The sequence below is a fragment of the Gigantopelta aegis genome, chromosome 11, assembly GCF_016097555.1.
Source record: "Gigantopelta aegis isolate Gae_Host chromosome 11, Gae_host_genome, whole genome shotgun sequence".
NCBI classification, from domain to species: Eukaryota; Metazoa; Mollusca; class Gastropoda; order Neomphalida; family Peltospiridae; genus Gigantopelta; species Gigantopelta aegis.
The window spans coordinates 17405939-17424827 of record NC_054709.1 but is presented as its reverse complement, the minus strand read 5'-3'; the positions used below and the strand labels follow the sequence as shown (position 1 = coordinate 17424827).

General features: G+C 41.2%; 1 protein-coding gene across 1 annotated transcript in view; it reads left to right on the top strand.

Annotated features, from left to right (window-relative positions):
- The window catches only part of LOC121385055 (atrial natriuretic peptide receptor 2-like), a 54879-nt gene that overhangs the window by 8950 nt on the left and 27040 nt on the right, over nt 1-18889 (top strand). The window contains exons 3-8 of the mRNA XM_041515591.1: nt 4035-4165; nt 4713-4794; nt 6729-6828; nt 9404-9598; nt 11582-11744; nt 16070-16237. Coding sequence (XP_041371525.1) covers nt 4035-4165; nt 4713-4794; nt 6729-6828; nt 9404-9598; nt 11582-11744; nt 16070-16237 — 839 coding nt within the window. The remainder of the gene's footprint in view (nt 1-4034; nt 4166-4712; nt 4795-6728; nt 6829-9403; nt 9599-11581; nt 11745-16069; nt 16238-18889) is intronic.

Below are 18889 nucleotides of genomic sequence, written 5' to 3'. Positions count from 1 at the left end.
ATACTACTGCTACTGCTACTACTACTACAAAGTTTACAACTACCGCTAATACTACTGCTACTGCTACTACTACTACAAAGTTTACAACTACCGCTAATACTACTGCTACTGCTACTACTACTACTACAAAGTTTACAACTACCGCTAATACTGCTGCTACTACTATTACAAAGTTTACAACTACCGCTAATACTACTGCTACTGCTACTGCTACTACTATTACAAAGTTTACAACTACCGCTAATACTACTTTTTACTGCTACTGCTACTACTACTACAAAGTTTACAACTACCGCTAATACTACTGCTACTGCTACTGCTACTACTACTACAAAGTTTACAACTACCGCTAATACTACTGCTACTGCTACTACTACTACTAAGTTTACAATTACCGCTAATACTACTGCTACTACTACTACAAAGTTTACAACTACCGCTAATACTACTGCTACTGCTACTACTATTACACAGTTTACAACTACCGCTAATACTACTGCTACTGCTACTACTACTACTACTAAGTTTACAACTACCGCTAATACTACTGCTACTGCTACTACTTCTACAAAGTTTACAACTACCGCTAATACTACTGCTACTACTACTACTACTACAAAGTTTACAACTACCGCTAATACTACTGCTACTGCTACTACTACAAAGTTTACAACTACCGCTAATACTACTGCTACTGCTACTACTACTACTAAGTTTACAACTACCGCTAATACTACTGCTGCTGCTACTACTACTACTAACTTTACAATTACCGATAATACTACTGCTACTACTACTACAAAGTTTATAACTACCGCTAATACTACTGCTACTGCTACTACTACTACAAAGTTTACAACTACCGCTAATACTACTGCTACTGCTACTACTACTACTAAGTTTACAACTACCGCTAATATTACTAAAACTGCTACTACTACTACTAAGTTGACAACTACCGCTAATACTACTGCTACTGCTACTACTATTACACAGTTTACAACTACCGCTAATACTACTGCTACTACTATTACAAAGTTTACAACTACCGCTAATACTACTGCTACTGCTACTGCTACTACTATTACAAAGTTTACAACTACCGCTAATACTACTTTTTACTGCTACTGCTACTACTACTACAAAGTTTACAACTACCGCTAATACTACTGCTACTGCTACTACTACTACTAAGTTTACAACTACCGCTAATACTACTGCTACTGCTACTACTACTACAAAGTTTACAACTACCGCTAATACTACTGCTACTGCTACTACTACTACAAAGTTTACAACTACCGCTAATACTACTGCTACTGCTACTACTACTACTAAGTTTACAATTACCGCTAATACTACTGCTACTGCTACTACTACTACTAAGTTTACAATTACCGCTAATACTACTGCTACTACTACTACAAAGTTTATAACTACCGCTAATACTACTGCTACTGCTACTACTACTACAAAGTTTATAACTACCGCTAATACTACTGCTACTGCTACTACTACTACTAAGTTTACAACTACCGCTAATACTACTGCTACTGCTACTACTGCTATTAAGTTTACAATTACCGCTAATACTACTGCTACTACTACTACAAAGTTTATAACTACCGCTAATACTACTGCTACTGCTACTACTACTACTAAGTTTACAACTACCGCTAATACTACTGCTACTGCTACTACTACTACTACTAAGTTTACAATTACCGCTAATACTACTGCTACTACTACTACAAAGTTTATAACTACCGCTAATTCTACTGCTACTGCTACTACTACTACAAAGTTTACAACTACCGCTAATACTACGGTTACTTCTACTACTACTACAAATTTACAATTACCGCTAATACTACTGCTACTGCTACTACTATTACAAAGTTTACAACTACCGCTAATACTACTGCTACTGCCACTACTATTACAAAGTTTACAACTACCGCTAATACTACTGCTACTACTACTATAAAGTTTACAACCACCGCTAATACTACTGCTACTGCTACTACTACTACTACTACTACAAAGTTTACAACTACCGCTAATACTACTGCTACTGCTACTACTACTACTATTAAGTTTACAACTACCGCTAACACTACTGCTACTGCTACTACTACTACTAAGTTTACAACTACCGCTAATACTACTGCTACTGCTACTACTATTACAAAGTTTACAACTACCGCTAATACTACTGCTACTGCTACTACTATTACAAAGTTTACAACTACCGCTAATACTACTGCTACTGCTACTGCTACTGCTACTACTACTACAAAGTTTACAACTACCGCTAATACTACTGCTACTTCTACTACTAAGTTTACAACTACTGCTACTACTGCTGCTACTGCTACTACTACTACTACTACTAAGTTTACAACTACCGTTAATACTACTGCTACTGCTACTACTACTACTATTGCTACTGCTACTGCTACTGCTACTACTACTTCTACTACTACTACTACTACTACTACTACTACTACTACTACTACTACTACTACTACTACTATTATGACTACTACGACTGCTACTGCTACAGCCATTACTGCTACTACTAAGTTTACAATTACCGCTAATACTTCCGCTGCTACTGCTACTGCTGCTGCTGCTGCTACTGCTACTACTACTGCTACTGCTACTGCTACTGCTACAGCCATTACTGCTGCTACTACTACTACTACTACTACTACTACTACTACTGCCACTGTTACTGCTACTACTACTGCAACAAACGCTACTACTACTACTATTACTACCACTGCCACTACTACTACTACAAAAAAAAAAAAAAAAAAAAAAAACTACTACTACTACCATCACCACCACGACCACTACTAAAACTATTACTAATACCACTACTACTACTATTACTAATACCAATACTACTACTACTACTTCTTCTTTATAAAATATGTGAATTGGAAGGAAGATTTTGAAAAACAACTTGCCCCCCCCCCCCCCCCCCCCGCCCCTTTCCTCAAAAAGAAAAGGAAAAACCCCCATATTAAATGTAATGCGTACGTTAATATTCCATACGTTAATATGTTAGTATGTTAATATTCCATATGTTAATATGTGTGTGGGGGGTGGGGGGGTTTGAGGGTTTTTTTAATATCTCTATTGCATGTATGTCGGGTTTTGACTTAAACATACATATATTAAATGACGCACTGGCACAGGGGATATTAAAATCCTTTATTGCCTTCACAAATTTCCTCATGCCGCTACCGAGACCCGAATCTGTGGCACCCAATCACCCGCAATTGCTGGGCTGGAACGCTATCAATCAGACCAACTACGTTCCACAAAAATAGAACGATAGTTAGTCGACCATATTCGTACCGGTCCAACAACCACGCGGTTCTAAGGCAACGTTTAACTTGCATGCAGATGTGGACAGATCTGGCACTGGCTATATATGTATTTTTATATTTTGAATATCTCTATTTTATGTATGTTTTGACTTAAACATACATATATTCAATGAAACATATGTTTAATGACACGCACTGGCACAGGGGATATTAAAATCCTTTATTGCCTTCACAAATTTCCTCATTATTCCATATGTTAATATTCCGTACTTTAATATTACATTAAAATACACCTGTGACGCCACTGTCTTGTCTCAAGGCTCCATTATTTTTCAATAATGGAGCGATGATTCCATAACTCTCCATTACTAAGAGTAATATAGATCAAATATTGATATATATATATATATATATATATATATATATATATATATATACAGATAGATAGACATACAGTCATTATCTATTGGTGTATTTTAAGTAGGTGAATATCCCTAGTGGGCCTCGTCTCCATTATTTTTCAGGAATGGAGAGTTACTCGGACATTCCCCAATATTTAATATTCCGTACATTAATATTCCGTACATTAATATTCCATACATTAATATTCCATACATTAATATTCAATACGTTTACTCGGTGTGATATTGTCTAAGCATGACATAACTAAGTGTTGTTTGATTTTTGTTTTAGGGGTAAAGGATTCTCGTTTATAAAAAGCGATGCCGGTGCTACTGGGGGCGTCATCTGGCCTGGTGGAAGCAAGAAGATACCCCTCGACGAACCGGTTTGTGGGTGGAATGGAGAATTGTGTATTGAAGACGGTAAATAACTACTAACAAACACATGCACAGATGTCTTTATACTTGATAGAAAGAAAAATTCTGTTGAGAGAGAGAGAGAGAGAGAGAGAGAGAGAGAGAGAGAGAGAGAGAGAGAGAGAGAGAGAGAGAGAGAGAGAACGGGGGATGGAGGGAGGGAGATGTATTAGACCGATTATATCAGATTGAATGGATGGATGGATGGATGGATGGATGGATGGATAGTGAGAGATAGATAGCCAGAAAGGCAGACAAAGAGAGAGATAGAATGAATGAATGAATGTTTAATGACACCCCAGCACGAAAAATACATCGGCTATTGGGTGTCAAACTATGGTATAGAGAGAGATAGAGACAGTGACATAGGAATTCAGAGACAGAGAGAGAGGGAGGTAGGAGGGGCAGGGAGAGAGAAATGAGAGAGAGATGGAGAAAGAAAGAAAGGGATAGAGAGAGGAAGGGAGAGAGCGAGAGAAACAACGAAAGGCAGAGACAGAGATTGGGAATATCTTTAAACAAGATTATTCTCCATATTGTTTTGTTTTTCCAGTGACACCTCTTGTGACTGGGTCGGTGTTCGCGGGACTCATCGTGGTCGTCTTTCTGTCAGTGGTGGGCTATTACCTGTGGATGTAAGTACAACACTCGGGTCTCATCGTGGTCGTCTTTCTGTCCGTGGTGGGCTATTACCTGTGGATGTAAGTACAACACTCGGGTCTCGTCGGATTGTCTTTCTGTCCGTGGTGGGCTATTACCTGTGGATTAAGTACAACACTCGGGTCTCATCGTGGTCGTCTTTCTGTCCGTGTTGGGCTATTACCTGTGGATGTAAGTACAACACTCGGGTCTCGTCGTGATTGTCTTTCTGTCCGTGTTGGGCTATTACCTGTGGATGTAAGTACAACACTCGGGTCTCGTCGTGGTCGTCTTTCTGTCCGTGGTGGGCTATTACCTGTGGATGTAAGTACAACACTCGGGTCTCGTCGTGGTCGTCTTTCTGTCCGTGGTGGACTATTACCTGTGGATGTAAGTACAACACGCGGGTCTCATCGTGGTCGTCTTTCTGTCCGTGGTGGGCTATTACCTGTGGATGTAAGTACAACACTGTGACGCGCTCGCCTACGGCACACGAGAGCTACTTGGACGTTTTGCTCAGCTGATAGTTCTCGTGTGAGGGCAATTTTACTGAGTTTATGTCTCTCGTGGTCGTGCAGTCCGGCAACACACAGAGTAAGAATGTTACTGAGCAAAGTGACATGAATGCCACTTTGCTCACGATATCAAGTTCAGCGCATACTGTGAGAATCTTGCTGATCAAAGTGACATGAATGCCACTTTGCTCACGATATAAAAAAAAGTAAAGTTTGTTTTATATAACGAGCACATTGATTTTTTTTTTTATCTTATCATCGGCTATTGGACGTCAAACATATGGTCATTCTGACACTGTTTTTTTCAGAGGAAACCCACTGTCGCCACATAGGCCACTCTTTTTACGACAGGCAGCAAGGGATCTTTTATTTGCGCTTCCCACAGGCAGGACAGCATAAACCATGACCTTTGTTGAACCAGTTATGGATCACTGGTCTGTACAAATGGTTTACACCTACCCATTGAGCCTTGCGGAGCACTCACTCAGGGTTTGGAGTCGGTATCTGGATTAAAAATCCCATGCCTCGACTGGGATCCGAACCCAGCCTGTAGACCGATGGCCTAACCACGACGCCACCGAGGCCGGTCACGATATAAAGTCCAGCGCACACGATATAAGAATGTTGCTTAGCAAAGTGACACAAATGCCACTTTGCTCACGATATAAACTTCAGCGCACAAGTGAGAATCTTGCAGAACAACATCATGACCTATGACAAGGTGATAAGCTGCGCTGTCGCCGAAATTCATACAGATATTGAGAGAAGAAACCCGCTGTCGCGACTTCATGGGCTACACAACTGGTGTAACAAAGGCCGTGGTATGTACTATCCTGTCTGTGGTATGGTGCATATAAAAGATCCCTTTCTGCTAATCGAAAAGAGTAGCCCATGAAGTGGCGACAGCGAGTTTCCTTTCTCAATATCTGTGTGGTCCTTAACCATATGTCTGACGCCATATAACCGTAAATAAAATGTTATGAGTGCGTCGTTAAATAAAACATTTCCTTTCGTTCGTTTATTTTCGTAAGCACTTATATCCAATTATGGTTCAAGCTCACTGTCCTGGGTACACACCTCAGCTATCTGGGAGGTGGGTTAGTGGTTAGTTGTTAGTGGTTAATGAGAGAGAAGAGAGTGTAGTGGTCTTATACCTACCCATTGAGTCGTTAAAACATGCTCTTGGTGAGAGCCGATACCGGGCTGCGAACCCTGTAGCTACCAGCCTTAATTATGACCGATAGCTTAACCACTACACCACCGAGGCCTTTTTTTTTTCTTTTTCTTTTTTTTTCTTCTTTTTTTTTTCCTTCTCCCCCCCCCCCCCCCCCCCCCCCACACACACACACACAATGTTTAACAGTAATATTACTCAACGTATGTAGTTATAATATGAGCTTTAATTCCGTTATTAGGCGCAAAGTGAAGCAGATGTGGCTTGAGAGAGAGGATTGGAAAATAAACTCCGATTGTCTTATGGCAGTTAACAGTCATCGCTCTCTGCATAGCAGCAGGGTATGTATGGGTGAATACAAGGGGAGGGTGTGCAGGATATGTATGGGTGAATACAAGGGGAGGGTGTGCGGGGTATGTAAGGGTGGATACAAGGAGAAGATGTGCAGGATATGTATGGGTGAATACAAGGGGAGGATGTGCGGGGTATGTATGGGTGGATACAAGGGGAGGGTGTGCGGGGTATGTATGGGTGGATATAAGGGGAGGCTGTGCAGGATATGTATGGGTGAATACAAGGGGAGGGTGTGCGGGGTATGTATGGGTGGATACAAGGGGAGGGTGTGCGGGGTATGTATGGGTGGATACAAGAAGAGGGTGTACGGGGTATGTATGGGTTGATTCAAGGGGAGGGTGCACGGGGTATGTATGGATGAATACAAAGGAAGGTGTGCGAGGTATGTATGGGTGGATTCAAGGGGAGGGTGCGTGGGGTATGTATGGGTGGATACAAGGGGAGGATGTGCGGGGTATGCATGGGTGGATGTAAGGGTAGGGTGTCCGAGGTATGTATGGGTGGATACAAGGGGATGGTGCACGGGCTATGTATGGGTGGATACAAGGGGAGGGTGTACGGGGTATGTATGGGTGAATACAAGGGGAGGATGTGCGGGCTATTTATGGGTGGATACAAGGGTAGGTTGTGTGAGGTATGTATGGGTGGATACAAAGGTAGGGTTTGCGAGGTATGTATGGGTGGATACAAGGGGAGGGTGTGCTGGGTATGTATGGGTGGATACAAGGGGAGGGTGTGCGGGGTATGTAAGGGTGGATACAAGGAGAAGATGTGCAGGATATGTATGGGTGAATACAAGGGGAGGATGTGCGGGGTATGTATGGGTGGATACAAGGGGAGGGTGTGCGGGGTATGTATGGGTGGATATAAGGGGAGGGTGTGCAGGATATGTATGGGTGAATACAAGGGGAGGGTGTGCGGGGTATGTATGGGTGGATACAAGAAGAGGGTGTACGGGGTATGTATGGGTTGATTCAAGGGGAGGGTGCACGGGGTATGTATGGATGAATACAAAGGAAGGTGTGCGAGGTATGTATGGGTGGATTCAAGGGGAGGGTGCGTGGGGTATGTATGGGTGGATACAAGGGGAGGATGTGCGGGGTATGCATGGGTGGATGTAAGGGTAGGGTGTCCGAGGTATGTATGGGTGGATACAAGGGGATGGTGCACGGGCTATGTATGGGTGGATACAAGGGGAGGGTGTACGGGGTATGTATGGGTGAATACAAGGGGAGGATGTGCGGGCTATTTATGGGTGGATACAAGGGTAGGTTGTGTGAGGTATGTATGGGTGGATACAAAGGTAGGGTTTGCGAGGTATGTATGGGTGGATACAAGGGGAGGGTGTGCTGGGTATGTATGGGTGGATACAAGGGGAGGGTGTGTGGGGTATGTATGGGTGGATACAAGGGGAGGGTGCGCAAGGTAGGTATAGGTGGATATAAGGGGAGGGTGTGTGGGGTATGTATGGGTGGATACAAGGGGAGGGTTTGCGTGGTATGTATGGGTGGATACAAGGGTAGGGTGTGCGGGGTATGTATGGGTGTATACAAGGGGAGGGTGTGCAGGATATGTATGGGTGGATACAAGGGGAGGGTGCGTGGGGTATGTATTGGTGGATGCAAGGGGAGGGTGTGCTGGGTATGTATAGGTGGATACTAGGGGAGTGTGGACGGGGTATGTATGAGTGGATACAAGGGGAAGGTGTGCTGGGTATGTATGGATGGATACAAGGGGAGGGTGTGTGGGGTATGTATGGTTCAATACAAGGGGAGGGTGCATGGGGTATGTATGGGTGGATACAAGGGGAGGGTGCGCAGTGTATCTATGGCTGGATACAAGGGGAGGGTGTGCGGCGTATGTATGGATGGATACAAGGGGAAGGTGTGCGGGGTATGTATGGGTGGATACAAGGGGAGGGTGCGCAGGGTATCTATGGCTGGATACAAGGGGAGGGTGTGCGGGGTATGTATGGTTGGATACAAGGGGAAGGTGTGCGGGTTATGTATGGTTGGATACAAGTGCAAGGTGCGCGGGGTATGTATGGGTTCATACAAGAGAGGGTTTGCGGGGTATGTATGGGTGGATACAAGGGGAGGGTGTGCGGAGTATGTATGGGTGGACACAAGGGGAGAGTGCATAGGGTATGTATGGGTGGATACAAGGGGAAGGTGTGCGGGGTATGTATGGGTGGACACAAGGGGAGAGTGCACAGGGTATGTATGGGTGGATACAAGGGGAAGGTGTGCGGGGTATGTATGGGTGGACACAAGGGGAGAGTGCATAGGGTATGTATGGGTGGATACAAGGGGAAGGTGTGCGGGGTATGTATGGGTGGACACAAGGGGAGAGTGCACAGGGTATGTATGGGTGGATACAAGGGGAAGGTGTGCGGGGTATGTATGGGTGGATACAAGGGGAGGGTGTTGAAACGATTTACCACTGGGCTACGTCTCGCCCCCAATTCTTTTATTGTCCTTTAGCCGTATGTTTTACTGATGAGCACTGAATGGTCACAAAACAAACTTTAACTTGTTTCTGTGTTTGTTTTTAACTTTTCAGAGCCTGCTGGACAGCAAGTCCTCCTCGGCGAGTATCCACTCGGGTGACCGCCACTCGGGGCGGGGCAGTGTGAGTAGCAAGGAGGCCAGACTGGGTATTTCCTTTGCCATCTACGATGGACAGATGGTTACAGTGAAGTCCCTGATTAAGACTAACGTGTTAGTTACCAAGGAGATAATCATGGAAATTAATGCAGTAAGTTAGCAATTTCGTTTAGAAATGTTCTAAAATTGTTCACATATATCGGGATTGTAAAATAATCGGGGCTCGGGGGTGGGGCTTGGGGGAGGGGCTCAGGGTGGGGATCGGGGTGGGGCTTGGGGGAGGGTGTATAAAATACCTAAGGCTGTCAGAGGCGGAACCAATGGGGACCAGGTGGACCCAGCAACGTCCCAGCTCCTAAAAATATCCCGGTAATTTTTTCATTTGCAAGCAGCTAATTTTAGATGGTGTTTGTACATATCATGAAGTTCAACATCTAAATGCCACGAGGGGCAGCACCTAACCCAGTAGTAATGCGCTTGCTCGATGAGTAGTCGGTCTGGGATCGATCCCCATCGGTGGACCCGTTGGGCTATTTCTCGTTCCAGCCTGTGCACCACAACTGGTATATCAAAGGCCGTGGTATGTACAGTCCTGTGTGTGGGATGGTGCATATAAAATATACCTTGCTGCTGATCGAAAAGAGTAGCCCATGAAGTGGCGACAGCGGGTTTCCTCTCTCAGTATATCTGTGTGGTCCTTAACCATATGTAGCGATGCCATATAACCTTAAATAACGTGTTGAGTGTGTCGTTAAAAAAAAAACATTTCTTTCTTTCTAAATGCTACGATGCACTTTATGATGTATGCAGTGTTTGTAAGGTGGTTTCCAAATTGGTTCTTTTCTATTAACAACAATATTTATGAAATTATTCAAATTTTATGTATGTAAAATTCTTTTGAACGTCAGTATATAAATGATTTTATATATATATTTTTTTTTTTTTTTGATTGGTCCTAGATACGGCTATTGATTCACCCTAACATGAATCTTTTGATTGGAGCTGTAGCTGAATCTGTAGGGTTTTCATTGGTCTGGTGTTACTCGTCACGTGGTAGTCTCCACGACGTGTTAGTCAATGATGACATCAAACTAGACTGGATCTTCAAAGTATCCTTCATATCAGACATAGTAAAGGTTTGTGACGTATACTGAACTCCATTCTGCCAGCACCGCCCAGGTTTCTCATCTTATTGCTGTTGCATGGGGGCGGAACGTAGCCCAGTGGTAATGCACTCATTTGATGCCCATTGGGCTATTCCTCATTCTAGCCAGTGCACCACGACTGGTATATCAAAGGCCGTGGTATGTGCTATTCTGTCTGTGGGATAGTGCATATAAAAGATCACTTGCTACAATGTAGCGGGTTTCCTCTCTAAGACTATATAATATGTCAGAATTACCATTTTACATCCAATAACCGATGATTAATAAATCAATGTGCTCTAGTTCCAGCCAGTGCACCACGACTGGTATATCAAAGGACGTGGTATGTGCTATCCTGTCTGTGGGAAAGTGCACATAAAAGATCCCTTTCTGCATTAGAAAAAATGTAACTGGTTTAATTCCTCTGATGTAAATGTGTCAGAATTACCAAATGTTTGACATCCAATAATCGATGTTTAATAAATCAATGTGCTCTAGTGGTGTCGTCAAACAATGCATGTGTGAGGTTGCTATGAAACACACAATGACCCTGACCCTTGTATACAATTCTGGGGTTATTTATTGCCCACGAGAATACATAGAGAATATTTCATGTTTTTTGTCAAATATGATTTATATCTCATTGAGTGAATTTTGCAGTCATATCTCACGAGTCGCGCTTGCGCGACAAGTGTTATATGATTATAAACTTCACGAGATGAGATATAAATCATATTTGACAAAAAACATGAAATTTTCTATTTATTATATAACTTTTGGCAATTTACCTTTATTTTAAAATGGCAGCAGCAAAATAGTTCCAGCTTTCTACACATTTTAGAGTGAAATAGTTAAATTTTCACTCTAAAATGTGTTATCGTCACTGAGAGTGTATGTATAAGCTACTGTTCCAAATTTGTGTGCAAGCAGAATGATACTTAAATATAGGACAGTTGTACCCCTGACACTGTGTAATCTGTACATTCTAGGGGATGGTGTACCTTCACAGCTCTATGGTGGAATCTCACGGCTGTCTCAAGTCTCCCAACGTCGTCGTTGACAGTCACTGGATATGCAAAATCTCTGAAGTCGCCATGAGGAACATCACGCAAACTAACTTGGAGTCCAGGGAGCCGTCTTTGAACACATTTAGTAAGCTAACATAAGTGTACGAAGAAACAGGGGAGGGGAGGGGGGATGTCATCTGCCCTTCCAGTGCTGGAACAAATCCACAAATTCGGGCAAAAAAAAGGTAGAGATATTTGGACAAACTGATTTTGCCTGAAACCTTTTCACCATATATTTCCATCATTCTACTCACAAAATTCCGTATTATCGGTAAACACATTTAGTAAGTTAACATAAGTGTACGAAGAAACAGGGGAGGGGAGGGGGGATGTCATCTGCCCTTCCAGTGCTGGAACAAATCCACAAATTCGGGCAAAAAAAAGGTAGAGATATTTGGACAAACTGATTTTGCCTGAAACCTTTCCACCATATATTTCCATCATTCTACTCACAAAATTCCGTATTATCGGTAAACACATTTAGTAAGTTAACATAAGTGTACGAAGAAACAGGGGAGGGGAGGGGGGATGTCATCTGCCCTTCCAGTGCTGGAACAAATCCACAAATTCGGGCAAAAAAAAGGTAGAGATATTTGGACAAACTGATTTTGCCTGAAACCTTTTCACCATATATTTCCATCATTCTACTCACAAAATTCCGTATTATCGGTAACACATTTAGGGGTGAGACGTAGCCCAGTGGTAGAGCGCTCGCTCGATGCGCGGTCGGTCTGGGATCGATCCCCGACGGTGGGCCCATTGGGCTATTTCTCGTTCCAGCCAGTGCACCACGACTGGTATATCAAAGGCCATGGTATGTACTACCCTATCTGTGGCATGGTGCATATAAAAGATCCCTTGCTGATAATCGGAAAGAGTAGCCCATGAAGTGGCGACAGCGGGTTTTCTCTCTTAATGTCTGTGTGGTCCCTAACCATATGTCTGATGCCATATAGCCGTAAATAAAATGTGTTGAGTGTGTCGTTAAATAAAACATGTCTTTCTTTCTTTTTACAACACATTTCCATCATTGTACTCACAATTATAAAAGTTGCAACAACCCTATACATGCAGGTATAGCCAGTTTTGACGTAATGCTAATATGAATACATTTTGCTGTACAGAAAGAAAGAAAGAAATGTTTTATTTAACGACGCACTCAACACATTTTATTTACGGTTATATGCGGTCAGACATATGGTTAAGGACCACACAGATTTTGAGAGGAAACCCGCTGTCGCCACTACATGGGCTACTCTTTCCGATTAGCAGCAAGGGATCTTTTATTTGCGCTTCCCACAGGCAGGATAGCACAAACCATGGCCTTTGTTGAACCAGTTATGGACCACTGGTCGGTGCAAGTGGTTTACACCTACCCATTGAGCATTGCGGATCACTCACTCAGGGTTTGGAGTCGGTATCTGGATTAAAAATCCCATGCCTCGACTGGGATCCGAACCCAGTACCTACCAGCCTGTAGACCGATGGCCTAACCACTACGCCACCGAGGCCGGTTTGCTGTACAGATTCGGGCATGTTCGTTTAATTGAGACTAACATCGGCCTGCCTATATGTACGCCTATATGTAAGTAAATTAAGTGAATGCTCATCCATTTAGAAAACAAAACCCAGGAAAGCAGTGCATTAATAATGTTCTTCAGGTACATTGGAACGAAGCAGACATTGGGGCTGACAGAGATCGAGGGCGCAAAGCAAAGTTTTTTGAGGGATTCGGTATGTTCCCCGTAAATTTGTTTTCTAAAACTAGATGTCCTAAAATGCAATTTCCTGCATTCTACAAGTAAAATCTATCTCTGCCTTAAGATTTACTACCAACAATATGTTTGATTTAAGATTATGGAGGGGGACTTTAACACTACCACAAGACCACCACCACCACCCCACCCCTCGTTCGACCATGCCTGCACCTGATAATAGAGATGTTTCGCAGTCATACCATTACCGATAGCTAATCATGATGGGTCGAGTTTATCTACAGGGTAACTATGTAACTACGTACATTTACAATGCTTAAATATCTTATATATATATATATAAGAAAAAACAAGATTCATAAATTCGGCCTCGTATGATTCGGTAACGTTGACAGGCCATACTAATTGTTAAACTAGTTTCGCAGATCGGCACAGTTTGTGACTTAAGGCAACACGATACAATGCCTCATACGAGAATATAGCCGATTGCATGGCATCCAATGAAATGCCTGCTAAAACCAAACCTATACATAGCTCCCTACCTTTTATTCTTTAGAACGACCATCAAAATTGCGCCAAACTTCCTTCATCAAAATGCGCACCCATTTCCCTTTAGCTTAATCCTACGGGACATTCCAAATTACATAGCAACATACCACCTCCCGCCTGTTACCGGCTACGGTTGCACTGCTGGTGCTCCTTTACCCACCCCAACCCTTTCCTGTCCTGGACGGAGGAACCGGCTGAGGCCGGTACTTGTGCCCAGGACAGGCATGTGCTTACAACAGCTTGCTCTGAATGTGCACGTTAAACAATTTCTCATTCCCCATTCCCATCCAATGAAATCGTAAAGTTTGTCTTGTTATATAGAGGATACTCCCCAAGTGTCTTGTAATATCATAATTTATCAGCACGAGTTGATAAAAGTATAAAATTCGAGGCTTACCGATAAATTATAATATCACAAGACATGAGTTGGGGGATGGGGTGGGGGGGGTGGGGGGGGTGGTATTTTTATCATCCAGTATAATTGTTTTCATTTGCGACAGTTGTAAACAATGTCAGTAATGTGGGTTGAATGTCACTATATTTGGCAGCGGTAGACTCGTTAACTAGCAGAACGACAGTGGCGTGACATCACTAATGATATGTTTAGTGCTGAAACATACAGTGACGTAGCAAAAGAAGCAATATCTCCTAGGAGAATATCGCAGGAGATATCGCAAATTAAAGTGCCAGCGATATCTCCTACAAAAGCCTTTAATGGATGAACAAATCGGCTATTCTCAGGGCTGTTCTTTTCTCGTACAAAAAAAAACTCGTATCGTGTGGCACCGCCTTTAAATATGACGGCATTCTCAGAAGTGATATTTATTATTTATATAATATATTAGCCACGAAACGCTTTACGTGTGGCAGCCCTTTTAAAGTAACAGTTGCTAATTTCTTAAACCCTACGACCTATTTTTCACTATTATATCAGTTTTTGATAAAAGAAATCAAACATTACTTAGATTTTGTCGTTTCGATTATCCGTTTTCATATGTCCGAATTAGTGTTTCTGGTCATCTCGGTGTTTCTACTGCTATGCCAACTTTCTGGTGTCAATGTTATGATACATTAGGTCTACCATAGTTGGTAACACACGTCTATGACGTACTTCCGGTCTTGTTGATTTTTCCACTAGTGCGCACTAAAGGTTGATAACTTTTGACCGTCTTCTTTTCTTCTTTAAAGTTCAAAGGAACTTAAACAGACAAGACTGTCCAGTTGCTAGTCTGAGTGTTCGTAATACTCTATTCCCGTCATCCCCTGCGTGTGTTGTAACCTCACCGTGGTGCAGGGGTGTAACATTCTCTTTGAGAATGGCCAATACAGCACAAAATTGAAGTTTTGAGTAAAATTCAGTATCCGTAAAATTCTGTGATATTTGTGTTTTTGCACAGTTCTTTACACTATTTTTGTTTAAGTCTTGAATTTTTATATTGATGTTGATCATCACTTTATTTATTTGCATTACCATAGTTTGACACACAATAGCCGATGTATTTTTCGTGCTGGGGTGTCGTTAAACATTCATTCATTCATTCATTCTATTCCCGTCATATAATTCATTAGTTGTTAATCTGAGCGCACCCGTCGTAAATCTGGATCTGGGGGAATTACAACTCAACCGTCGAGTTGGCCAACTTCGTCGTGACAGTTGACAGTCTGAGATTAGCATAATACAACGAAATGCAATTTTTACAATTCTAAACATGGTTATGGAGATGAGCGCTAGTCTACTTTGTTGAAGATATTTCCCAGGTTCAACATCACAGACTCTTGTTTCACTCTCTTGTAAAGCCAGTGCTCCATAACTGGTGTAACAAAGGCTGTGGTATGTGCTATCCTGTCTGTGGGATGGTGCATATAAAAGATTCATTGCTGCTAATCGAAAAGAGTAGCCCATGAAGTGGCAACAACTGGTTTCCTCTCTCAATATCTATGCATGGTCCTTAACAATATGTCTGATGCCATATAACCATAAATAAAATGTGTTGAGTGCGTCGTTAAATAAAACATTTCCTTCCTTCTCTCTTGTAACTTTATCCAGACAGGTTTGTAGATTAACCAAACTTGTTGTCAATTTTCACGGTTAAAACTATAGTCCCAATGTCCGATAGTAAGACATTTCTTTCTTCCATGTATGCAGAAAATCTGTGGACAGCCCCGGAACTGCTGCGTAACCCAATGATTTACCCAAAGGGAACGAAGAAAGGCGACGTCTATGCTTTTGCCATCATTCTGCAAGAAATAGTTACCAGAACCTGGCCATATGGAGATATGTTGACTGGAGAGAATGACGACCAAACTGTGAAAGGTATGTTATTTCTTGGAATCTTCATAGAACATCGTTAAAGGGACATTCCTGAGTTTGCTACATTGTTCCCGACAAGATGTTTCCGACTAATAAAATATTTCTACGATTAAACTTACATATTAAATATATTTTCTTGTTTAGAATATCAGTGTCTGTATATTTAATGTGTTTCTGGTCGTCTTAATATTTGTAAGAAGCCCAGACTGGATTTTGTCTTCAAATAATTTCATACGTACGAAAAAATATATTTTAGAAAATAAATTGAAATTTAACCTAGTACAAATATTCGAACGATCAGAAACACATTTAATATACAGCCACTAACATTTTATGCAGAAAAATATATTTGATAGATAATTACAATCGTTAAAAGGTCTCTGTTAGTCGATAACATCTTAAAAATTGCAGCAAACTCAGGAATGTCCCTTTGACGTCTTCGGCTAGCAGTTATACCGGGAATATACGTTAAATTTACATGTGTTTGGCAACTATTTCATGCAGCCAATTACACCATTAAACAGAAGATGGAGCATTTTAAGGACAAAAGAAAATGAAACATGTACTTCTAACTATATTTGTTGTATTATATTAATAATAATAATAATAATAATAATAATAATTAAATATACAATTTCAAGATATTTCACCTGTCAGATTCACAAACAGAAATTATACATAATTCGTGATAGAAGCCAATACATATGACCTATACACATGTTTTTGATACAATCAATCCCCCCCCCCCCCCCAAAGTACCCAAACTACCTACCAAATTTCAACTAAATCGGCCCAGAACCTTTCTTACAAGATGACACAGCAGAGGCGACAAAAATAATAAGAAGAAGAAGAATCTCAACAAAAACAATAGGTTCTCAGCCGAAAAGGCTTGGAAACCTAACAATAATAATAAAACTTGTGATATAGTCGTAGATTTACGGTTACGTGCAGACCTAGGCTTACGACATTGTGTTAAATTGGGCCCTGTAACCTGTAACGAATTATAAAAACATCAACATGCATACTATCTCATTTGTTGTATTGTGCTTACTACAGGGCAGTACCATGACCAAAATCGGTGGGGGGGGGGGGGGGGGGCACTATTTTTTAATAAATAATTTGTGACTACTAAGCGTAGTGCCCGAGAAGTCTAGGGGGTCCAAAGGCAGGGTCTCCCCGTTTAAATGTTTTTTGGAAGGCCTTAAACATGATTTCCTGGCGTCTGAATTACAAAATTAGCCATTAATTTACTACTTGTCTGCCAATATTTTCACTTGTCCAAATAAATAGTTTTATTAAAGTACAAGCTTGCTGAAAATGAAACTGCATTGAACATTTTCACTTGTCCATAGGACAACCACCAAGGTACATTTCGCTTGTCCGAGTATACTTTCACTTGTCAGGACAAACGAACAATTGCTTATTTCGAACGCTGAAAAGGACCTCTCATGTATATGCCACACTGCCAACAGGAGTGTGACGAAAACCTCATTAGTGCCTATTCTCCAACTGGACTGTGTGTGTTACTTAATAATTATATTATCATGTGTGCTGCCTTATACAGTACGTTTAAATTACCGTATTTAATATGCATATGTCAAAGAGAGTTGCGGCTACACTTTATCCTAATGATGTTGTTATATTAGAATGATAGTTTATTGTCTACACTGTTTTTAAGTGTTTAAAATGTTATATTGTTCTATTTCTGCAATGGTTATTTAATTAATGTGAGACACTGGTAGGAGATACAACAAAACTAACTAGCGCATTAAATGCAGACGACTTGGTCCTAATTAAAAAAAGATCAGTGGTTAATTATAAGTTATTCCGTTATCTTATTAGACAACAAATGCCGATTGTTTAAAACACAACTGGTTAATCGAGTCGTCAAATAATTAGCAGGCATGGCTTGATTTTGATTGTCTCCGGTTGGGTCCGCGTGATTTCTTATATAATGGTGGGAGACCTGAGTGCCTGAACCTTTCTGGATAGGGGCACGTGTGTCATAATGATTTCACGTGCACCCTGAATGACGTAATTTTGTGAAGCGATGTCCTTAGTGTAAACGCTTATCAAAACTGACGTCATTAATGATTTCGGAAAATGACGTCGTCTGTTTTTAGTTACGTTTCAAACGGTTTGATATAGTCCTAACTTGATATTCATAAAAGTAATATTTGGATAATAAATAAATTATTACACTCGCGTGTGAATCATACTGATTTTACGAAACTCGCGTCAGGATTTATGTATTGCCCTCGCTTTTGCTCGGTTAATACAATAATCCTGACACTCGTTTCGTAAAATCAGTACAACACACAAGCTCGTATAATACTCTCTATTTATTTGTTCTAGAATGCATTTTCAATAAACTAAATAATATTGAAAAGGTATTGCAAATGGCAAAAAAAAAACTTTCATTATTAGTAATAGCATAAATAATAAAGTTAGGCGCGGGGGGGGGGGGGGGGGGGGGGAGTGAAAATATTGTTTTCTAGTTACCTGAAGTCATTTTAACTTAAAAACATTGCTTTGTAATGAAATTTATTATTATTTTTAGTTTTTTTTAATTGTTTTGTTTTGTTTTATTTTATTTATTTATATATATATATATATATTTTATTTGACGAGTTTTAATCCTGAAGACGACAATAT